This window comes from Mustela lutreola, chromosome 1 (genome assembly GCF_030435805.1).
Source record: "Mustela lutreola isolate mMusLut2 chromosome 1, mMusLut2.pri, whole genome shotgun sequence".
Classification (NCBI taxonomy): domain Eukaryota; kingdom Metazoa; phylum Chordata; class Mammalia; order Carnivora; family Mustelidae; genus Mustela; species Mustela lutreola.
In genome coordinates, this window is record NC_081290.1 from 286,940,467 (window position 1) to 286,963,761 (window position 23,295).

At 58.9% G+C, this 23,295-nt stretch overlaps 1 protein-coding gene across 10 annotated transcripts in view; it reads left to right on the forward strand.

The window, feature by feature from the left end:
• Positions 1-23,295, forward strand: part of CTTN (cortactin) — a 30,124-nt gene that overhangs the window by 1,909 nt on the left and 4,920 nt on the right. The window contains exons 2-16 of one of the 10 annotated variants that reach the window (XM_059150575.1): positions 1,850-1,944; positions 3,101-3,199; positions 3,758-3,844; positions 3,951-4,024; positions 5,803-5,932; positions 9,655-9,765; positions 10,733-10,787; positions 11,526-11,636; positions 13,168-13,278; positions 13,765-13,875; positions 14,735-14,845; positions 16,279-16,334; positions 18,811-18,880; positions 20,427-20,575; positions 22,925-23,014. In XM_059150575.1, coding sequence (XP_059006558.1) covers positions 3,758-3,844; positions 3,951-4,024; positions 5,803-5,932; positions 9,655-9,765; positions 10,733-10,787; positions 11,526-11,636; positions 13,168-13,278; positions 13,765-13,875; positions 14,735-14,845; positions 16,279-16,334; positions 18,811-18,880; positions 20,427-20,575; positions 22,925-23,014 — 1,266 coding nt within the window. In that variant the 5' untranslated portion in view covers positions 1,850-1,944; positions 3,101-3,199. The remainder of the gene's footprint in view (positions 1-1,849; positions 1,945-3,100; positions 3,200-3,757; positions 3,845-3,950; positions 4,025-5,802; positions 5,933-9,654; positions 9,766-10,732; positions 10,788-11,525; positions 11,637-13,167; positions 13,279-13,764; positions 13,876-14,734; positions 14,846-16,278; positions 16,335-18,810; positions 18,881-20,426; positions 20,576-22,924; positions 23,015-23,295) is intronic. The other 9 variants (XM_059150577.1, XM_059150574.1, XM_059150579.1 and 6 more) reach the window with 9 other exon arrangements.

Sequence of the window (23,295 nt, forward strand, 5' to 3'; positions counted from 1 at the left end):
AGATTGGCTGATACGTGGGGTTTTGTCTCTGGCTTCTCGCCCTTCGCATGTTCTCAAGAGTTGCTCGTGCTGTAGCGGGTGGTCAGGTCCCTCCGCGTTGCCAGATAACATTCCAGCACGAGTGGGTCACGTGGACCTGCTGCGTCACGTGGGCGCTGGCCTTGTTCGTGCTTTCTGGCCCTAAAGAAGGATCCTGCCCGACCGTTCCCATGCGAGGTTTTGTGGGGCCATAAATTTTTCTTTCTCTTGGGCCTGCCTCTGGGGGTGGGGACTGCTGGGCCAGTGGTGACTCTGTGTCACCTTTCGCCGACCCGTGGCTCTGTTACTTGTTTGTCCTCGCACCAGCACTCCGGGGCGGCTCTGGGGCCTGCACCCCGCCTGCCTCACTTGCCTCACTCTGTCTGGTGTTTCGTTTCAGCCTCAGCCCACTTGGGGGTTTGATTTGCATTTCCTGCCCCGCCATGCTCCATCCTCTCTTGTGTGAGCTCAGCAGCCATTTACTCCTCTTTGGAGATACTTCCACCCGGTTTTACAACATGGCTAATTGTCCTGTTTGCTGTTGAGTCCACGGAGTTCTTTATTTCGGGTATATGATCTGGAAACATTGTTTCCTCCCGTTCTGGGAATGGTCCTGAGTCTCTTGCCGGTGTCTCTTGAAGCAAAACCTTTCAGTTTTGTCCAATTTCTCTGTTCTTTCCTCTTCTCCCCTGTGCTTCTGGTGTCACATCTAAGAGCTGTCGCCAAACTGAAGGTGATGAAAATCTACACTGACGTGTTCTTGTGACAGTTTAATAATGGAAGCTTAGATTTGTGTGATCTCTGACCTGTTTTGGCATTAGTGTTTGTATATGGTGTGAGGTAGGGCGCCAGAGAGATTATCTTTGGGTCCAAAAAAAGACCCAGGCTTTTACATTCTCAGTTACTGTTGTGATTTTTTTTTTTTTAATTGAAAAATTTGAGGGGGTGGTAAGTGTGGACTTGGGTCTGTCCCTGGCCGCCCTTGGGTGGATTTTTACACGTGTTCACTAATTACGGTAATAACCTCAGCCCTTAGCACGTACTAAGCAGCCTACAGAAGTTAGGGTCTCCAGAGGGGACTGAAAAGAGAGGAGGGGTGAGTAGTAGCGTCAGGAACACAACAGGGAGTGTAGGGAAGGCTGGCATAGCATGAGCCGTCCATGTCCTGACGTGGACCAGGCTGGGTGCCGAGGCAGCAGCTGGTGCTTCTGAAGGACTTGTTCTAGGCACAGGGGACCAGATTCCTCAGCTCTGGGACGTCTGGCAGTACAGTGCCGGTGGGCGTTGTTGTCTCGGGAGAGGGTGGTGGAGAAGGTGGTGCATCGGTGGCCCGAGGCCCTGGAGTCTTGATCCCGGTGCTGCCGGTAACCCACCCTCCATCGGAAGCGCCGCCCCCTTCTCATGCTGGTGATTGTCACCACGCGGCTTTTGTCTCCAGCCACGCACGATCCCTTCAGAGTTTTCCTTATGTTATTTTCTTAAACTCGCAGTAATAGGATTTTAGGATTTTGAGCAGTCATAATTTAGAAGGAGCGAAAAACGGAGACGTGTCCGGATCGTGGCGGACAGGATCCGTCTGTGCGCGATGGCCGCAGTGGTCTCCGTTCGCTCGGGGAAGCAGCTCCGCGCGGCTGTGAGTCTTGTGAAGCTTTGCTGTTTTCTGTATTTTCTCAGTGTGTCTGAAAGTCGAGCTTTACGTGCGTCAGCTGCGAACGTCCTCCTCTCAGGCTTCCTCACGAAGCCTCGATGTCAGAGTTTCCCGAAAGGACCTGTGCGCCGGCTCTGCCCAGACTGGCCGCTTCTGAGCTCTCTGCCCTTCGTGTTTTCACAGACAGAGTCACTCCCAAATGCTGGAAGTTCCTTGCAGGAGCACTGGCTTTCCACAGGGACCCCTGAGCAGCCTTTTGTCGCCAGCTGGAAAGAAAGGTTTGTGCCCCGTGAGCGTCTCCCCTTGTCTCGCCTCGGACTGTCGGGGTGGATCCCCAGGCAAGGAGGGGGAGTGGGTGGTCTCCCTTTGGGTCTGCAGAGGTGGGGACCATCATTTTCTGGAGGAAATGTTGCTTAAAAAGTCAAGTCAAGGGGCACCTGGCCGGTTCCGTCAGAATAGCATGCGACTCTTGAACTTGGGGTCTTGGGGTCATGAGTTGGGACCCCCACGTTGGGTGTGGAGATTACTTAAAAATAAGTAAAGTGAGTCAGCCCAGTTTCCAGTGTTGCCTGCGGGTGAAAGAGAAGGGGGTTCCAGAAGTCTCTGGAAGCCTCTCTGTTCTGGGAGGAGCCATCTGGCCTCTTGGATCTGTGCTGTGGAGGGTGGGAGGAGCTGCCAGGCAGGGCGTCAGGAAGCAGGGCCAGTGCTCACCCTGCCCGCAGGAGGCCGCCTTCCAGAAGGACCCGTGAAGGTTGGCTCTGCTGTGTTCTCTGCCTGCGTCCAGGACAGCAGCAGCAAAGACCCCTTTCACCTTTGCCTGAGGGGGAAAGGTGGCCACACTGGCCCTCCCCAGAGACCCTGTCCTTCTGCGTGACTGTGTCCTCAGTGGCTGGACCCCTGGGCAGCTGACGTCCCACAGTTGAGGCCCCTTTCTACTGTGGTGACATACGGGGCACATTTGACTGGGAGAGGCTGACTGTGAGCAAACGAATTTTCAGGCGGCTGTCCTTGCGTTTGTATGTGGGCGCAGGGGACGGGGCACCTCGGGTTGCTCCACCCAGGGCTGAGCGTTTAGTCTGTTTTTTCGCTAAACTCGTGTCAAAAGCAGATTACATCTGGGACGTGCTTGCCGTGCCTGGGACAGCCGGACAGAGAGCAGGGTTCGCGGTGGCCTTGAAGGGACTGTGTTGGTCCTGCCTTACCCAGGAGCAAACTTCCCGGCTCAGGTCACAGTGACCAGAGTCGCATCTGGGAACTTGAGAGTGCTGGCGTATGACAGCACTCACTACCACCTTAGTTTGGACTTGAGGCCCAGCAGAGCTGGGGTCAGGGGTGGATCCGGACGGGAGGTTCTCGGGCTCCTGAGGGACTTCGGTCCTGTCTGAGTTCAAGCCACAGGAGCTTTCGGTTGATCGAGTTAAAATCATCTCCCAGGTGCTTCCTGGCTCGGGGGAATTGTTTGAGTGCTTCTGGGGAAGACGGACCCGCTGTTCTCAGACCTGGTTTTCTCCTGACACCATTAAGAGTTGAAAGGTTAGAGTTTACCTTTGTGGTTAGGAAAAGCCACCGCTGCCCCGCCGTGAAGCTGTCATCCTCTGTGCCAGGTGGAACCATCGCTGGGGCGGAAGGGCCACCTCCCGTCCTCGGGCTGCCTGGGGCAGGAAAGGTTGGCAGTTGGTGTCCTGGCTGCGTCCCCAGGTGGATGGTGAGGGACCCTCGTAAATCACGTGGAACATTTATTCACTTGCCAGAGTCCGAGCTAAGGAAGCACTTGCATGTCCACTGAGCACTAGAAAGCAAAACGGGTAGTCTGTTTCCTTTTGTTTTTTTGCGGGAGGGACGGGGTCTTCACGAAGTAAGTGCACGCGTGATGTTTTTATTTTCCCGAAAATGTTCTCACTTGAACTGAGGCGGCACATTCTGACAGCTTTCCGGATGCCCTCTGAGAACAGGGCTAGAAACGCAGCGTTCTCTTTCATTCCTTTCTCGTGTCGGGGTCCGTGCGGGGCTGGCGACCCCCGACCTGGGTTGCAGTTGGGGTGCGGGGGGCCGCCCGCTCAGCCCCCATGACTCTGCGCACTGCTCTTCCAGATGTGGAAGGCTTCGGCAGGCCACGCCGTGTCCATCACCCAGGACGACGTGGGCTCTGATGACTGGGAGACCGACCCCGACTTTGTGGTACGAGCCTCCGTCCTGTCGCTGCTGTGCTGCTCCCGAAAGCGGCTTCCCTCTGCGGGTCCCCAGGGTCGCGGGGAGTCCGCTGATTGTGTCTTCTTCTTTTCAGAACGACGTGAGCGAGAAAGAGCAGAGATGGGGGGCCAAAACCGTGAAGGGGTCTGGGCACCAGGAACACATCAAGTAAGAGCCTGTTGGTGTGAAAACGGTCCCCTGAAAAGCGACAGCAGGTGGGCCGGGGGCCTGGCCTCTGTCCCTCACGCGGTCCCTCCCTTGGTTCACTGCGGGAGATGAGGGTGGGACACGGCGATGTACTTCGCGTGCGCGTGTGTGTGTGCGTGCGTGCGTGTGCGCGTGCGCGTGTGTGCACATGTGTGTGTGTGCGTGTGCGCGCGTGTGTGTGCGTGTGTGTGTGCGTGTGTGTGTGTGAGCTCACAGACGCAGCGACCTCACGCTCCTGCTGCGGACAAGTCCTTCATTTGCAATTCTGGCATCCAATCTCCTTGCGGGACATGGTCCCCTGCGTCCCCTCTGCCAGTGGCCCGTCTCGGACATGCACAGTGTCCTTGAAAGCCTTAGACCTGAAACACCGCCCGCCCCTGCCGTGACTGTTACAGTCTTACTATTTTATCATGGGCTTTTGGGTCCTGGATTCTAAGCACCGTGTTCTGGCGTAAAGCCCAAAATAGAGGAACTGAGTGATCGCCGTTGTCGGAGAACGTGGCCTTGGTCCCGACTCGGCCCTGTCTTGACCTGTCCCCTCTCTCGGTGGTGTTTCCTCATCAGGGAGTGTAGCTAAAACCGACTTTAAGTTGTGCTCAGGCTTTCGAGTAGGCCGGACTGGCTTCAGAACGCCCCTCTCGCTCCCTGCGTGAAGGACTGTCCCTGACCGAGTGACCCCTGGGACCGTTTGCACATTGGTCCTGCTCGGCCCCGCTGTCTCTCAGGAAGATGAGGCCCTTCTTGGCCGAGAGAGTCGGTAAATCATCCATAGAAGAGGCTTGGCCTGTGATGTGGGCGGTTTAGACACGAGTGTCCGTTCCTCCCTGACTTGCTGGGCCCGCCCCCTCCACAGAAGTCCCAGGAGGATGTCGAGGGAGGGCCCCGGGCCTGTGGGGAGAGGGGCCAGCGCCGTCGTGCTTCAGGCCACCTCCCCGGCGGGTTAGGTCACCCGTTCCTCTCCTCCTGTCCGTTCCCGTGGCTCGGAGATGTGTCAGCCGTCGCCGGCGTTCTCTGGTGGAGCAGCCTCCGGGACGCTTCGGGGGCCTGAGGTCCTTCCGGGGGTGAGGAGCAGTGTTCTTCCTCCTGCTCCTACGGGGGTGGGGGGTGGGCTTGTGCCGCTTTGTGGTCTGATGAGGACAGCTGCAGGTACTCCCTGACCTGCCAGGCTTTGACCACAGCTTGTGATCTGTTTCACGATCCCCAGTATTTTCCGGTAAAAAAAGTGACTTTGGATGATAAATCTGAACGTCTTTCATTTCACTTTTGAATATTTCCAAAGCTAGAGTATTTCAAGTAAAGGGACACTGTCAAAATGTCTTGCCTCACTGTCTTGGACCGGTGTCCTCAGTGTGCCTGGGGTCAGGGATGCTGACTTTGTTTCTCCTTCTGCCTTGGGTGGCACTCACACAACTGCTTCTCCTGGTGCTGTTACCTGATGAAGCAGAACCTTTTCTCTGTTTGAGAGAAGGTCCACGTCTCGGGGTAGCTACTCGGGGGGGTTGGGATGCCTTGTGGGTGCGCACTTTGGTTTCTTTTCCCCCTTAAGCTTAAGCTGCTGGAGCAGGTGGGCCAGCTGGCAGAGGAGTCAGGAAAGTGTGATGAAGTCGGGGACTTGGGGGGCCAGAGTCACGAGATCACAGGTGTACGATGTGACGTCTCTCGTCCTTGTGTGTCCTCCTCGAAGGCGAGGGTGCGCTTCTGTTCCGTGCTTTGCTCTCATTTTCTCTCTTCCCTCCAAGCATACACAAGCTGAGAGAGAACGTTTTTCAAGAACACCAGACCCTCAAGGAGAAGGAGCTTGAAACGGGACCGAAAGCCTCTCACGGCTACGGCGGGAAGTTCGGCGTGGAGCAGGACAGGATGGACAAGGTGAGGTGCGGCCGCTGCGTCTGTTCTCGGCTCGCACGTGGTCGGCCGAGAAGGGGCTCCGACTTCCTTGGGTTAAACGTTTGCAGTCGGTGTCTCGGAGCTGGGATTTGCCAGAAGTCATTCTCTGTTGGCTAACCTGACTCCCGCTCTTCAGAAGCTGCTGGAGGGTCTCATGATTGCTGGGGTGTGGGGACACGTAGGGCGGCCTGCCCTGGGACCCAGACAGAGCCGAGAAGCCTCTTGACCGCCGGCGTTGGCGTGACTGCTACATGCCGACGCCCTTCAGCTTGCTGCCTAACCCGGACCAACCTGCCGACCGGGACCAAATCTGGGGGCGCCCCGGTTTCACGCCGCAGGCGAACGATGAGCCCCGTAGGTGTGCTGACGTCCCCCTTGCGTGATGAACCGCACACGGGAGTCTGGCGCTCTGTGAAACACGGAGCCCCTGCCCACGAGGCCAGGCGAGATCGCTCCCTCTGAGAACAGTGGCCGAGCTTCCCCTGAGCTGTCACCGGTTGAGTTCAGGAACCTGGGGACATGCTGTCAGCCTTGTTGACTGAATGGATCAGTCTTTGTCAGCAGTTTGCATCTTCCGTGTCCCGAGAGGGAGCAGGGAGCTCTGGGCGGCTGGTGGCGCAGGAGAGGACGGAGCAGGGGCTGGTGTGTCGCAGGCTTCTCCCCGACACGGTTCTTCATGTTCTCCAGACGTCCCTGTAGACGCGAGTTTCCTGGGCTCCGCAACGTGAGATTGCTCTGACTTGCGAGTGTCTGCCCGCATCCTGTGTAGAGGGGAGGCCGTGGGCAGGGGCGTGTCCTGGTTCTGGTCTGTAATTCCAGACCTGCCTCCCGCCCGCCGCCGCACGCACGGATCGGATTCAGTGTCTGAGCGGACATGAAACGCCGCCGCTGGGTCACAGTGTACCACGCTGTACCGTGTTACCACAGAGTGGGTGGGCGGGGGGCGCCTGTGGGCACCCCAAACCAGGTCCGAACTGCACCTAAGCTGGAGTTGGACCAAGTGTGAGCCGCAGGGAAGACACGGACGTTTCCTGGTGTGATACTCGTTCCTGGAGATGTCTGGACAGGGAAAGTAAGCAGCAGAAGGATCTATGGATTTTTTTTTTATTTTTTTAAATTTTAAATTTTTTTTTAAAAGATTTTATTTATTTATCTGACAGACCGAGATCACAGATAGGCAGAGAGGCAGGCAGAGAGAGAGAGGAGGAAGCAGGCTCCCCGCCGAGCAGAGAGCCCGATGTGGGGCTCGAGCCCAGGACCCTGGGATCATGACCTGAGCCGAAGGCAGAGGCTTTAACCCACTGAGCCCCCCAGGCGCCCCTGGATTTTTTTTTTTTCAAGATTTTATTTATTTATTTGACAAAGAGACTGCGAGAAAGGGAACACAAGCAGGGGGAGGGGGGGAGGGAGAAGCAGGGAGCCCGATGGGCTTGATCCCAGGACTCTGGGCAGATGCATAACGCCTGAGCCCCCCAGGCGCCTCTAATCTTCAGATTCTAAAGAAAAGCCTGATAGCTTTTTGCAGTGCAAACACACAGAACCACCATGTGCTTAGGCCAGTGAAAGAATCAAGTCAGTAGAAGCCTTTCTCACCCCGAACGAAGCCTGTGCGCATGGGGTGCGGGCAGTCGGAGAGAAATGAACGATTAGTTTGGGCCCTGGGTCTGGGTTGGAAAAATGACTCTGGGGAAAGCAAGGTGTCAAGGAAGCTGGATGGCGGGAAGAACCTGGCGTTCACTTCCGGCTTCCGTGCTGCTGAGGGACTGCGCCTCCTGCCCGCTCGGCACCTTGGCCTCAGGCCTTTCTAGTTGAGAAGCTTCCCTAAGGAGTGTTCCCCTCCCCACTCCAGCCAGCCCGCAGCACCCTTCCCTGTACCTTCTCCCTGTTGTCCTCCGTTCCCCGGAGGCTCTTCGGGGCTGGAGCCTGTCCTCACCTCGTGCCTGGCTGGCGGCCACCGTGAAGGTCCAGGGATATCTTCTGAGTGCCTGGGTTGTATGTCCCTGGCCGATGTGCTAACCATCCTTAGGTGGCTCAGGGAAGCCCCTTCGTGCCAGTGCAGTGTGTGGGGCCCCTTAAAGAGGAGCCGGCGGGGGATGTTGATGGGGCTCAGGTTCCTCCGCCCGTGCCTCACTGCGCACTTCGACGAGGCTCGCTTGCGGCTCCGGGGGCACAGTTGGACCTGTTGTCAGAAAGAACGAAGATTCCCCAGCCCAGTCACTCTTACTTGCAACTTGTTCTCTCCAGAAGTTGGAAAAAGTCCTAAGTCCTAAGGTCTCTGTAAACAGTTGAGGACGATGCAGTAGAGACTTCCGGGAGTAAGACCCACCTCGGATAGGCACGGATTGGCCAGAGGCATGTGGCCTGGACCGGTGGGGCAGCCGCCAGCCCCGTCTGCTCGGCTCTCGGGCCCCTGCCCTTCGCTCGGGGTCGAGCTGGCCATGGCCACACCCCGGGACCTGGAGTGTGCGTCCAGGCGGCGCCCTGCCCAGTGCTGAGCTCTAGTCATGAACAGGACATTGTCAGCCAGGTTGATCTATGTGGATAGAGAGGTTGAGGAAAGCTGCCAGGCTGTCACCCCAGCCACGTTGTTAGGAAAGTCTTAAAACCTCTTTCACTTCTTTCTGGTGCGATTCATGCTGGGGGACCCCTTCGGAAGGCTGCCCCTCCGGGCTGCTCTGTCAGCACTTTCTGGCCTCTTTCTGGCCAGGGGCCCTGGAGGTTGCGGCGTGTCCCGGAGCTTGTCTGTCAGTACCGATGTTGAGCAGACGGGGTGCGGGTGGTGGTCGCGCAGCCCTGGCGCTTCCAGGAGGACGCTGCTCCTTCCCCTGGGATATGGCGAGAACGGACTCCCGAGTTGCCCATGGAGGGTCCGCGGTGGGGCTGACACCCGAACCAGGGCATCCTGTGAAGCCCCCCAGACGAGCGGCGGGTGATTGTGGTGTGGTTCCCAGGTGGTGTGACGGTCGGAGCTAGAAGGAGGGCTCAGATGTGCTCTCCCTGTGCTGTGTCCGGGGCCCTGCTGTCCATGGTCCTGTCCATTCTGGGGGCGATGCTGGCGGTGCTCGGGGCTCAGTAGTAAACGTGTTCAGCTTTGCAGGCTGTGGGGTCTCAGGCAGTTTTCAGAACTTGGTGGCTGAGTCTCAGAAGTGGTCTCAGGATATAAGTGAGCAGATGTGGCTGTGTTCCAGAAGCTTTGTTTACAGAGAGCTGGGTGGTCGGTGTGGCCCAGAAGCCCAACTGACAGGGTCTATAGCAAACGGCACAGCAGGCCGAGGGTGGCTGAGTCCACCTCCTTTCCCGAGGGCCATGAAGGGACGCAGTGGCAGCTGCTCCTTGCCTGGACGGGGCGCTCGCTCGGTACTAGTGACTGGACGTGTGTCCTAACAGAAGCATGCTGTCTGCAGCCCTGACCCTTAGTGTATTTTTGGTTCCTGGTCTCATGTCACGCTTTAGCGGAGCAAGTGACTGTCGCCACCAGTCTCCATGGGCAGGCCGGAGGTCGCAGGCTGGGTTTGGGGCAGAATTGACAGCAGGGTCCTTGCCTTGTCCGCACTGCGTCCCGAGGTCCCACCTGGCAGGGTCTCAGGCAGCTCTGCCCCACCGCCGGTGTTCGTGCTGTGTGTGTTTTGGGGAGGAGCCCAGTCCGGGCTGTGGGGGACTGGTAGAGCCGGCAGCTCACCACCCCCCTCCGCACCCTGTTGCAGTCGGCCGTCGGCCACGAGTACCAGTCGAAACTCTCTAAGCACTGCTCCCAGGTGGACTCCGTCCGCGGCTTTGGAGGCAAGTTTGGTGTCCAGGTGGACAGAGTTGACCAGGTGAGTGGGGGGTGTGGGAGCCAGCACGCAGCGATCGGGCCACTCTCTCCAGACCGTGGCATCCGCTGGGCCTGTCACTGTAGCACGAGGTGGCTCCGACTCCGTACTGCCAGGTGGGCGTCCTGAGAGCAGGATTCCTGGAAGAACCCCCAGCGCCCCCCCATCCCCCCCGGGGCTCGGAGATGGTTGGCTCGCTGGGCTGAGCACGGGAGGACAGGAACGCGTTAGGGGTCGTTGTTGCTCTTGTGGAGACAGTCCTCTGTGTTGCTATTTTGTCATCAGATGGACCAGGAACAGCCTCACATTTCCCTGAGAAGGTGTCCCTGGGACCCTGTCTAGCCACCCACACTGCACGGACGTCCCTGGGACACGGGAGAGCCCCGCCCCCAACCCCCTCGCCCATACCCAGAACTAAGGCTGGCGTCCAGCTGTCGTCCAGGGCCTCGGCCCATCCCTGATTCTCTGACTGAGCCCCGGGAGCACTTGTGCTCTCTGTCGTAGCGTCGGAGAGCCTGGGCTGTGGGCTCGCACCTCAGTCTGCATTCAGGCTTTGCTCCGTGAGCCGTGGGTCTGTGTTAACCGTAAAATGGGGTGATGGTACCTGCCTGTCCCGGGGCTGTGGGTGCAGACCCCTCCGCCCCCATTCTCACGCCTGATGTCTGTGTTGCTCTTGGAAGAGTTCCCGTGGAAAGCAAGGCCACGGGCAGTAGTGGGAGTCGTCCCAGGCTGGCATCGGGCAGAAATCCACAAGCGGTACTTGCCCACGCGACCCGGTGCACGTTTCGTGGCCCGACACATGTCAGACACCAGAGCTTTGGGCTTTGGTTAGATCTGCACCTGGGTTAAGTAATCAGAGGCCAAAAAATAACATGGTTCATGTTTTTAAAAATGTCGTATGTATTGTGGGTTCAGATGAATTGATTTGGAGGCATTTAAAAATGTGTGTCTCTTTCTTTGGTACCTGCAGTCCGCTGTCGGCTTCGAATACCAGGGCAAGACCGAGAAACACGCCTCGCAGAGAGGTAAGCCGCGCTGTGGACGGCCGGGCAGGAGGGAGCGGGGGAGGGCACTGTCACTGGAGGAGGTTTCTTGGGGAGGGCCGTGCTCCCTGAGTGTCCAGTGTCATCATGGTGCCTCCCAGGCTGCGACAGAGGCTGCCTTCTGCCTTCTGAGTGGTGTTGTCCCAGGAGAGTCTGTCTTGGGCGTGGTTGGTGACGAGCTCACTGCCCCCAACAGTGGGAACCAGAGCCCTCTGATCACTGATGCTTTACTCCCTGTGTGGTCCTCACACAGCGCCTATGACCTTCGAGTCATGCCGCCTCCTAAAGCCTCTTTCTGAAAGCGGAAGCACGTCACTTTCTCCAAGTGCTTGATACGGTCTTCGCGCATGTGCGGGCTTATACCTGTGTCTTGCATGTCATCGGGCGGCCCCAGGAGCGGGCGCGCTGTCCGTTTGGCCTGGCCTGGGCCTCCACAGCCCCTTCCAGAAGGTGTGAGCCGTGCGGCTCTCGTGCTCCGGCGGCTTGTTTCCCAGGTGGGACTGCAGCTTCCGTGTGCCATTGGCGGGTGCCGGGGCAGCACTGGAGATGGAGTCGGGGTTACTCGTGGGTGATCCTGGGTGGGGCGTGTTTTAAGCTGTGCGCTTGATCTCTTGCCGAGTCCTGACTCCGACACGTGTTTGTCTTGCTTGGTCGAAGAGCCAAAGTGACAGTTGAGGCTGTTACTGGGCTTCTCAACTGACCGCTGCCATGTCTCCACAGACTACTCGAGCGGCTTCGGTGGCAAGTACGGCGTGCAGGCCGACCGCGTGGACAAGAGCGCTGTGGGCTTCGACTACCAGGGCAAGACGGAGAAGCACGAGTCGCAGAAAGGTCGGGCCAGCGCGGGGCCTGCCTCCCTCCCCCCACCCCGTCCCTCACGCGCGGTGTCTGTCCACCCTGGGGAACTTCCTTCCCCGTGCCGGCAGCTCGTGCGACCCTTGCTCGGCCTTGTTCGCTGCACGCGTGGGGACGCTCTTGTCCGGCTCAGGTCAGTGTAGGGGTTTGTCTGTGTTGACCGTTCTATCTCCGTTGCGCGGAGAAGCTACAAGCATGCAGCCATGCCTCCTTGGAACGTGGAATTGAGCTCATTTGCGATTTTTGAAGCCAAAAATCGACGACAGTGAATGTTCTTGTCCATTTGTCTCATCCGTAGTGATCATTTAACAGTAAGTTTTGAGAAATGGAACTGCCAGGTCAGAGGCCGTTGACTTCAAAGTTCTGCAGGCAACTGCAGATTGGCCTCGTCTACCAGCTGGTTTTCCCCTCCGTTTTTGGGGATCCTGCCTGGCAAGGGGTCTCCCTATGAGGCATTTACGGTGCAGCCCCTTCCGCAGAGGCCCTGGGTGCTCGCTTCTTCGCTTGGTTTTGTCTGGCTGGCATACTTAAATTCTTTTAAGGTTGGTTTTTGTTTTGTTTTTTTAAAACTTAAATTGAGTCAGTTGACACACAGTGTTTTGCCGGTTTCGGGGGCAGAGCTCAGGGATTTATCGATAGCCTGTCACGCCAGTGCTCATTCCATCTCCTGCCCACCCCAGTGCCCCTCAGCAGTCGCCCCAGCCCCGCACCGGCCTCCCCCCCAGCAGCCCTTGGTTTGTCTCCGAGTTAAGAGTCTGTTATGATTCGTCTCCCTCCGTGATCTTGTCTTATTTGTCCTCCCTTCCCTGTGCTGCTTTGTTTCGTTTCTTAAATTCCACAGGAGTGAGATCACATGATTGTCTTTCTCTGATCTAACTTTGCTGAGCACGATACCCTCTAGTTCCTCGCACGTCGTTGCAGAGGGCAAGATTGCATTCCTTTTGATGGCTGCGTAATATTCCATTGTGTATATGGACCACGTTCAGCAGTCGATGGGCCTCTGGGCTCTTTCCACAGTTCAGCGGTTGTGGACATTGCTGCTGTGAACGTTGGGCTGCCCGTGCCCCTTCTTCTCACTACATCTTATCTTTGCACTAAGTACCCAGTAGTGCGATTGCTGGGTCATAGGGCAGCTCTATTTTTAACTTCTCGAGGAGCCTCCGTACCGTTTCCAGAGTGACCGCCAGCTCGCATTCCCGCCAGCAGCACAAGAGGGTTCCCCCTTCTCCGCTTCCTCGCCGACATCTGACATGCTCATTTCGTGATCTCCTTCGGAACGGAGGAGAGACTCGACTGTTGTTAGGATCTGTTGTCTGCTACTGTTCACCTTTCTCTTACGTACACAAGTAATGCCGTCCTGCGTCTCCCGTGTTAGGGACCTTACAGTGCGCCTGAAAGACTTTTGACTTGTCCTTGTGTTGTTTTAAATTGGGTGGGAGGAGTATTTGCTCAGGTCGGCTCGCTGATTGTGTTGCTGGTGTGTAAACAGTACCTTCCTCGTGTGCAGATTACTCCAAGGGCTTTGGCGGCAAGTATGGCATCGACAGGGACAAGGTGGACAAGAGCGCCGTGGGCTTCGAGTACCAGGGCAAGACGGAGAAGCACGAGTCGCAGAAAGGTGCGTCCCGGTTTCTCTTCTCTCGCCGGCAGCTGGTGGCCTGATGAGGGTGGCCAGAACAGAGGGGGACAGCGTCACGGGGAAGTCAGATGCCTCTTTGTAACTGAGTACTGCATCTGGAAATAGCAGGTCCCAGCACAGCTGTTAAATGAGGAAACCGTATCCTGACATGTCTTCAGCCCTGGCACCCCAGCCGCTGCCTGTGATAACGGCTGCGTGTCGCATGTCTGGGTTGTAAACGGGGAGGCGTGGCGGCTCGCTGGGGCTGCTTTGGGCCACGTGTCTTGGAGCTTCGTGTGCAGGGTCCTCTGTGCTCACGGTGCTGAGAGTACAGGTCAGGCTGCTTTCCAGATGCTCTCGAGGAGGCCCTCTTCCTGCAGGAGGAGCGAGCACGCGTGTAGCAGGTTGTGTGTGTCTGCCTGTACCAGGAACTTGCTGCCCGTGCTCCCTGCTGACACCAGACCGTGGTCTTTTCTGTGTGTGTAGACTATGTGAAAGGGTTTGGAGGAAAATTCGGTGTACAGACAGACAGACAAGACAAATGTGCTCTTGGCTGGGATCACCAGGAGAAATTGCAGCTGCACGAATCCCAAAAAGGTAACATTTGTTACGCTGGCTCCTACTTGAGAACATTCCAGAAGTTCGTTTGTTTCCGTCCACAGGTCCTCCCGTGTGCCGCGTTCTTGCTGCATTTCTGTTGTGTGTCCTTTTCTCTCCACCGTTTGGGGTTGGCCTCTGCCTGCCCCATTTTTGAAAAACTCCCCAGCTAGTGTAGTGATGAGCCCTCCTCCCCCGGGAGCGCCTATGATAAGGGGGCGCCGTGCCAGCCTGTGCTCCTGGAGCATCCTGGGAACTCTGTTTCCTGCCGGCGTGTGCGTTCCCGCTGACCAGGTGTGCCGCGGGTGCCCCCTGCGCCCAGCAGCCTGTTCACGTCAGGACGAGCACCGTCCCTGGGACCCAGGCTGCAGGCTGGGGTGCGGCCCTGCCACGTGTGCCCCGGCCTGGCACCCGCCCTTGCAGCCAGCATGCGGGAGCGGGGGGCTGACCTGCAGGGCCCTGTGGTACTTGTGCACAGTGTGTCTCTGCCTTACACGCACAGAGATACACTCTCGGGTCCGTAGCGCAGGTAGGACCCCAGAAGGAGACCTCAGAGCGTGGAGTGCTTTTCCAGAATTCTTTCATTTGCAGCTCCTAACCTCTCTTCAGACCCTGGCTGAGGTGCCACGAGTTTCAGTGTGTCCTGTAGCCTCGGCACCGACTCGGGCCTGTGTATGAGCCTGGGAGCTGACTCTGGCTCCGGGCTCCGCGGAGCTCTGCCTTTAGTACCTGTGCTGCCGAGGCGAGCACAAGCTCTGCGTTCTCTAGACGACGTGTGTGACGCGTGCACTTGCTGACTCGATCCTAACCAGACTGTTTCCTCTCTCGGTTTTCCCCACTGTTGCTTGTGGATTTTCAGATTATAAGGCTGGTTTCGGAGGCAGATTTGGTGTTCAGTCCGAGAGGCAGGACTCCTGTGCTGTGGGGTTTGATTACAAGGAGAGACTGGCCAAGCACGAGTCCCAGCAAGGCATAGTTGCTCACCAGCCCCCCCGCCCCCCGCCCCCAGTGCAGCTGCCTCTAGCACGGACTTCAGGGGCTCAGCCTTCCGAGTTAGTCGCTGGCGGGCATGTGGCCCTTTTAGCCCGGTTTGGGCTGTGGCGATTCCGACTTGCAGCCCTTTCTGTCCCTGCCCTTTAGAACTTGCATCTGGTAAGAGGAGTCATTCTTAGGGTAACGTCCTCCTAACCCTGTAACATGACGATGGGTGGGGTGGGCCGTCTTTGGTCTCCCAGGAGCCCCTGCCGCTGACCGTGGCCTCTGGGAGTCACCCAAGGAGCTGCTCGGTTTCGCCTGGCCCCGAGCCTTCGTGTTCTGTGTGGTCTCTGTGTTTCCCTTGTGGTGGTGTCCTTGGCTGGGGTGGGGATGTTGTCTTTTTGTTTTTGTTTTTTGGTGACACCATCTACGTGTAACTTCCTCGCACAGAGTCACTGGTATGTCCTCAAAACGGGAAAGAAATGAAATTTCTAGATGTAGGTATTAGGATTCTGGCCAGCGCGTTTTCTTCTTTAGTGACCGTTCAGTCTTTTTTTTTTTTTTTTAAAGATTTTATTTATTTGATAGATCACAAGTAGGCGGGGTGGGGGTGGGAAGCAGGCTCCTGGCAGAGCAGAGAGCCCGACGGGCTCGATCCCAGGACCCTGAGATTATGACCTGAACCGAAGGCAGAGGCTTAACCCTCTGAGCCACCCAGGAAGCCCGTGACCGTTCAGTCTTTAACCAAGTTGTTAGAACAGGGAGTGTGGCTGGGAGAGGAGTGATGGCCTGAGATCTGGGGGCAGAGCTCAGGTGTCTGGTGCCAGGGTCCCGGCGGGGTGGGAGCACGCACTTGGGTCCCTCCTGGAGACGGCGTGGGGACAGCCTCAGGTCTCCATGGCAGTGCTGCGTGATGCCATGACTGCCCCATAGACCTGTGTCGCCGAGATATGAGTCTTTGGCCCATAGAATTCTCCCATGGAGTTATTTTTGCTTTTGGAAAAGCGAGAGAAGCCCACAGTTGAGCTTCCTCGTAGCGCGTACAGAGCAGGACACAGGAAGGGCCGCGGCCGGTCAGCCGTTGCTGGGCGGAAGACTGTGCTCTTGCAGCGGTGCCCCCTCCCCCTGGCCCACGCTGTGGCCTCCTCGCCCTCACTGCCTGCCCCCCCGCCCCTGGCACCCTTTCTGTCCCTCGGGAGAATGCGGGAAAGCATGCACGCGCCTCTTCTCTGCCTGCCACCTGCCTGCCTCCCGAACACCATGGTAGACTCCAGACTCGCCTTGCAAGTAGACGCATCGTGTAGTGGCTCTCATTCTTTCTGCGCTGGGTGCATTTTCCCGGGCTGTTTCTGGGTCTGCATGGCTCTGGTGGTGTCGCTGTGCTGCTCCTCGACCTGCAAGTAAGCCTGGTGTTGCGCCTCTTTTCAGACTACTCCAAAGGATTCGGCGGAAAATACGGGGTGCAGAAGGACCGCATGGATAAGGTGAGTGTTCCCGACCCAGGGCTGTCTTTTCTGCGGATAGTTCAGGAATTGAGGGAGGTCCTGCTGGGTGTAGCTCTGGGGATGGTCTCCGGTCTCCAAACGTGGGGGCTCCCATGCCTGGAAGGACAGACCCTTGAGTGCTGCTGCCCATGTGCCAGGCCTCACCTCGCTTGTTGGGGGTGTCCTGTCCGGGGCCGCGCACGGCCGCGCTTTGAGGCAGATACTGTCCGTGCTCATTTGGTAGTCGGTGTGTGGCTGGACCACCGTCGGAACCTGGACATGAGACTGTAGGCTAATGAGACTGACAGCCCAAGAGCGTGTCGCTCTCTGAATTCAGCTTAGTAGGAAACCACTTTGGGAACCGGGTTCCTTGGTCTCACGGGCCGTGGTAGAAGAGCCCATTGGCCACGCGTGAGTCCTGGCTGCCACGTTGGGGCCTCCAGATCTGGAATGTCTGTGTTGCTATGGAAGGCCCGTGGCCCAGTGTTCGTCTAGAGCCAGAGCTGAAGTGCTGGGCCACCTCTTACAGCGGCCTCCCTGGGATACCCCTGTTCCTCTCCTCAGGGACTTTGTCCCCTCTGCTGGCTTCAGAGTCTCGGCGGGTCAGTCTGAAGCATGTGTCGGGTGGCTCTTCTCAGTTGCGGCCCGACTATGTCAGCAGGGTGGACTTAGAAGCTGCGCGCTGGGGACGGGGAGCAGCCATGTCCCCTCAGGTCTGCTGAACAAAGGCAGGCTGTCCTGCTCAGTCCTGTGCCTGGCCCCTTGTCTCCGATGGCGGGCTGGCCCTCCTGCAGTCCTGCTCTGTCAGGCTCAGAGCTAGCCACTTGGACGTTGTCACCCCGGTGGACCCTACCACGTGACTGTGGGGGACCCGGCTGCAAGTGGCAGGCCCAGCTTGGAAAGAAGGTGTGGCAACTACCCAGGTTCCAGTAAACGTGTCCAAGGGGTTCAGAGCCAGGCGGGGACATGAGGTTGTCCCCGAGAGAGGTGGGGCCCCTGGGACTTGGGTCTGTAGCGGTCCCTGGGATAGTGGAAGCGGTGAGAGCCGTCCCACGTCCTGGGCCAGGGGACAGGGAGCTGTGTCCGTGTCGGGGAGTAGCAGCAGAGGGAGAGGGTTCTGGTCGGGAAGGAGGAGGTGGGCGCGGTGTTGGGGAGACAGCACAGTTGGGACAAAAGCCCCCAGGGAGGTGGCCGAGACAACCCCGAGCGGCGCCGGAGAACCGGTTGGACGAGGCTGTCACCCTGGGAGCTGCAGGGAGCAGTCGTGAGGGTGCAGACGCCCTCTTCCCTCAAGGCTGCAGGGTAGGGTGAGGGACGGGCATTGGAGACCTTTCTGGAAAAAGGCGAGGCAGATGTGGGCAGTGTTTGTGGGGGCACCTGGAAGGGGCAGAGGGTTTGGTCAGGGCAGCCCAGCAGCAGCACGTGGAGGAGAGGTGGGCGTGGCGCAGTGTCCCCTGGGTGCGCAGGTGCCTGACTGGATGCCGCTGGGCTGGAAGGGCAGGTGGTGCCGGGGGAGGGGAGCTGGGTCGCGTCCCTGAGCCGCCGGCGCTGCACCCCGCAGAGCGGCCGCGCGTGGCCGTGACCTTCAGCTCCTCTCTTCCTGCGGGCCCCGGTCCTCCTCGTTCGTGTGTCGGAAGCAGCCGTGTCCTGAGCCCCCGAAGTGTTCCTCCAGGAGGTGTTTCCGGGGAAACCGGGGATGGCCAGGGTGCCGGGGCCTGTCCATATGCGTCCGAGTCCAGCTCTGGGTGGTGGTCATCACTGTCACTGCGCTGTGACACAGTGGGGTCCTCTGCAGAACGGAAGGCTGGGACCTCACGCATTGGGGCCTGGATGATGAGGCCCCTTGAGGCTCCGGCGTGGCCCAGGGCTCCGTCCCTGGCAGAGCAGAGGCTTGGGGTCCCTGCCATCATGCAGGCCTCCCTCCGGGGCCCGAGAGGGTGGGAGGCTTGAGAAGAGCCCATAGTAGGGTTATCGGCACTGATGCCAATGTGTTTTGCGGGGTTGGGGGGCGCTTGTTGACTGTTTCCAGAGCAGTTTCAGCAAACACGGGGCAAAGCGACAGGTTTCTGGTACAGCCCTGCTTTCCCTCGTGCACAGCCCCTCCTGCTACCAGTTCCTAGCTCTCCCGATACCCCACCGCCGCCGCGGCCCCAGGGGCACGCGCTTGTACTGCACGCACATGCGCTCATTGCCCGGAGTCCTTGGCTGACGTTGGGGTTTGCCCCTGGCCTTGCATATCGTGTGGGTTTGGGCAGATGTCGGATGCCACGTCCAGTCCCGTGTGGTGTCATGGGGTACTCTTCCTGCCCCGACGCCATAGTGTCCTCCGGGCGGTGGGGGTGAGACCCCTGGGCTCCCCCGGTGGTGCTTTCGGGAGCTGCAGGGCCGGCCCCCACCTTGGGGCGAGGTAGAAGGCCTGGCGGGCTGGAGGCAGCAGGAGAGTGCGCCCCCGATTTTCCCACTTCTTTCTCCGTAGAATGCTTCCACGTTCGATGACGTTGCCCAGGTGGCCCCAGCGTATCAGAAGACCGTCCCCGTCGAGGCGGGTGAGTCGTGCCTGGCCCCGGTGCCCCAATGTTCCCGTCGTGGGTACCGTGTAGGCCGGGAGCACTGGAGAGCGCCCTGGTCCTGCTCACGGCGGGGATGGGTTCTGCCGTGCCTCCACGGAAGGCGATTGTTGGTGGGTCTTGGGTCTCTTAATCTCGGCTGTAGTGGGATTGAGACCCAGGAGTTTCACGTTCCCCTTACTCCCTTAAACACGATGAAACGTCCCATGTTGACAGCATAGTACCTTTTTTTTTAATAGGTTTTATTTATTTATTTGACAGAGAGAGAGAGATCCCACAAGCAGGCAGAGAGGCAGGCGGAGGGAGGGCGGGGGGGGGGGACAGGCCCCCCGCTGAGCAGAGAGCCGGATGTGGGGCTCGATCCCAGCACCCTGGGATCATGACCTGAGCCGAAGGCAGAGGCTTAACCCAGTGAGCCACCCAGGTGCCCCAACATCATAATACTTTTTATGGAAAAAATGACCACATTTTTGAAGCAAAACCTGTGCGGAAGTGTGGCATTGCTTTGTGTGTCTGTAAATCTTCTTAGTCAGGGACCTTTGTTCGGAGCTGTTGCTGCTTCCATCTGTTGTGGTAAGTGGTGTCTAGGCTGGAACTCTGGACCCCCCAGATACCCTGTTGGGAAAGAGAAGAACATTACCCTAGCGTCTCGGGTCATGGTGGGTATGCCCTCGTGGCCCTGCCCTCGGATAGCCAGTGTGTTCCTGGTGCTCCCAGAGGGTCGTGTCCCTGACAGAGCATGTGGTTCCGGAACGGGCAGTGGACGTTTGCAGAGCACTAGACCATCGAGTTAAGCCAAATTTCCAAGCGTTGTGTTTCTCATTCTGCTGTCCCGCAGTGTTGTCCCAAGCACACTTGTGTTGTGACCAGTCTTACCAGACAGAGTTTTTACGTGAACCTGGGGGGTGTCGTGCTCGGAGTAGATACAGAGTTTCCACAATTCTGAATTTTTCTTGGAAGCTTGAGTTTTCCCATTGATGAGAGATAGACTGAGTTGATTTATCTCAGAGAGAAAGCCTGCGAGGTGCACAAGACACACACCCGTACCTCGTCCGTTACGTCAGGGAAAAACGATGCTCTGTGAAGGGTCCGTAAGCTCAGCACACGAATGGTTTTGCCCGAGACCCTGGCAGGACGTGGTCTGCAGCCCCTCCCCCGCCAAGGAGATGCGCTCGGGGCTTGAGATTTTACAGAATTGCAGTGCTCTGTGCGGGGTCATCAGGCCCCGTCCTCAGGGAAAACGTTTTGGTCCCCTCCTGAGTGTGTGCTGCCAAAGAACCAGCACCGTTTGGATTTGGAAATACTCCCGACGCCAGGCTTGCGCCCTCTGGCAGGCCCCAGGAACGTCCGGGAGACGGGGGCGTGGAGGCTGGCCTGGGACGGGCGGGCTGAGCCGGCCGCAGGTCTGAGTTCAGACCTGCCTGTGACGCCAGGTCCCGCGTGGCAGGCCGCCCTGGCGCGGGGCTGGGGTCGGGGGACACGCTGCCGCTCTGACGCCGGCGTGCATCTCTCCTCCCCTCTGTAGTGAACAGCAGAACCAGCAACATCAGAGCAAATTTCGAAAACCTGGCGAAGGAGAAGGAGCAGGAGGACCGGCGGAAGGCGGAAGCCGAGAGGGCGCAGAGGCTGGCGAAGGAGAGGCAGGAGCAGGAGGAGGCCCGGAGGCAGCTGCACGTGAGTGTGCCTTCCTGGGCCCGTGGTCCAGAAGCTGCTCTATGGAAAACGTTCAGAACCCTCGTTCGAGGCTCTGCTCTTCGGAACTGTACCCTCAGCCACACACAAGGCCGGCGGAGCCTTTGACCGCCAGGTCCTAGCCGGTCAGCCGTGCTGCTCCCGTGCCCGCCGCCCCTGCAGAGCCCTGGACCCCACGTGGGCCTGGCAGTCTCTGTTCCGACCCGTGTCCCTCTGGAAGCCCCTTCCTCCTGGGGAGGAGGCTGAGAATACAGAGGGACTCCTTGTGGAGGAGCAGAGCCCTCTCTGCTCTCTCTCCACTGTCTTCTGTCTGTACCCGCATCGGCTGTGTGTGCGTGCGTCTTTGTTCTGCTGTCAGAGCCAGGAGGAGATTGGGAGCGTTTCTGGGCCTGTTTCTTCCTCGGTCTTCTCCACGTGGCCTGCATGTCGGTGGCTCTGGTCCCCACGTTAGCAGCGGCCGACCAGGCAGCCTGAGCCCAGCCGCCCCCTGTGCTGTGGCCTCGCGCTCTCCTGTGGCGCGGAGACAGGGAGCTTCACCACCTCTCTTCTCAGGTAGTTGTGAGGCGGAGTCACAGACGAAGCCTGTGATGTTCTTTCATAATCCGGAAAGCTTTGTTGCACTCTGTAGATGCCTCCTCCCCAAAATCAGTAGTTACGGCCCAGAGAACCCCCATCGAGAGGGAACGGAGGGTTGAGGAAATGAATGTGCTGTGAGCACCAGAGAGACGAATACATAGAATCTGAGGTTGTTCCATCGCAGGCAGAGTAAGAACAAGATCGTGTAATTGCTGCTTGTTTCTGTTCCGGGATTGCTAGACAGGTTTGCAGTCAAATGCTCTACCACTGAGCTGTACCCCCAATCGCTAGAAACTTCTGAATCCAGGGGGTTGCAGGTTAGGTTTTCTTGGTTGTTCAGCTCATGGATACACACGCTGCAGGGCGGTTGGTAGTGGTTTCATCGAGTAATTACTGCTTTTCTCATCTTAAGCCTGCACGCTGGGACCGCTGAGTCCCGCCAGCATCTGGATGGCCCAGCACGAGCGGACGGCTTGCGGACGGCTGTCACCGTGGTTCTGCCGGGCATCTTTGTTTTGCCTTGTCTTGCTGTCCCTTCTGCCGTCCTGTCCTCTGCTTGCAGCCGCTGCCCCTCGCCTCTGCTGGTCCTGGGGAGCCGCTTGGACTCCAGAATCCTCCGGGCCATAGGACACTCCCATCAGCAGGCGGGCAAGACTTCACGAATCCACATGCACTGGACTCTCGGGTCGTGCTGGCTCGCCGTGACAAGTTACTGTCTGCGGCCAGCGGCTGTGAGAGGGGCGGTCACAGACCCTCCCCATGGCAGCTCAGGTGTGAAGGGCAGCTCTGTGTCTGGCGGGGCCTGCAGAGCCCGCAGAGCCCGCCCGGACACGCCCCCTCCACGCGAACACCCACCCCCAATGTTTCAGCCGGGGCTGGCTCCAGGCCGCGTGGGAACCTGACCGGGAACCTGACCGGCCAGCTGGCGGCAGGGCGGAGCCAGGGAGGGTTCCGTTCCTGCTTCTGCTGCTTCCTGGCACCGCCGTCTTGGTCTTCTGTCTCTTCTGCTGTGACATCAGGCTGTCGGCATAGGTTTCCTGGGGCTGTCATCCCACAGGATCCCAGACTCTGCCTCGGAGCAGCACACGTGGACCCTCTCTCAGCTCTGGAGGCTGCAAGGACACCCATTTCCGGGCCTTTTCCAGCTTCTAGAGACACCCGCGTTCTTGGCCCGTGGCCCCTTCCTGGCCTCTGCGTCCGTGGTGACCCCTTCTGATGGGTCTCCCACGTGCCTGCGTCCCTCTTGGTGGGAAGGACCCTGTGGGTACATCGGGCCCACCTGGGGGTCCCAGCATTGTCTCCCACCTCCGTCCCCAACTGCTTGCATCCTCTGTCCCTTTGGCCTGCGAGGTCGCCTCTTCCCAGGATCTGGGGGCTGAGGTGCCTGCGTCTCTGAGATGTCGGCCCCTGCTCTGACCCCCAAAGATTCCCGTCTGTCCCGCGTGCTTGTAGGTCTGCAGAATCTCAGTCCTAGAGCGGCAGCCAGAGGCTCGAGGTCCTCTGGTCACCTGTGCGAGGTCTGGGCCAGGCACGGGGTGGCCGCCTGCCTGCACCCTGTGCTTTGCGTGGCGACAGCAGGAGGACCGGGGGCCCCTTAGGTCCTGTGTGTTGATGATGCGTGATCTTCAGTTCACCTTGTGCTGAAGTCTCCGTGCTTAGTCCTCCCCGTGCTCTGCTCAGGCGCTGAGCCGTGGAGGCTGAGCCTGGGCGGACCTTTCTCTGGTCACCTGACCGCCCTTTGCCTTTTGATTCCAGGAGCAGGCCCAGGCCCAGAAGCCGACGCCCCCAGCCTCCCCGACTCCTCAGCCGGCTCAGGAGAGGCCGCCCCCAAGCCCCGTCTACGAGGTTGGTGTTCTCGCTCGGCGTGCCGATGAGCCGGATGCCCCAGAGACACCCTTCCCGGTTCAATGTGACGTGCATGGAGAGGGGTCCCCTCCCCCACTCCGCTTGGTGTCCCACCCGAGGGGACGGCCCTTGTGAGTGCCGCAGGGCCTCCCCGCGGGTGTGGCTGCCTCACTGGCCTTCCTGGCCCAGCCTGCTGCCTCCCGGGCGGCTCTTCTGACGCCGCGTGGGCGATTCTAGTCTTCCTCTCGCTCACCGTCTGCTGCACCTGACATGGACACCGG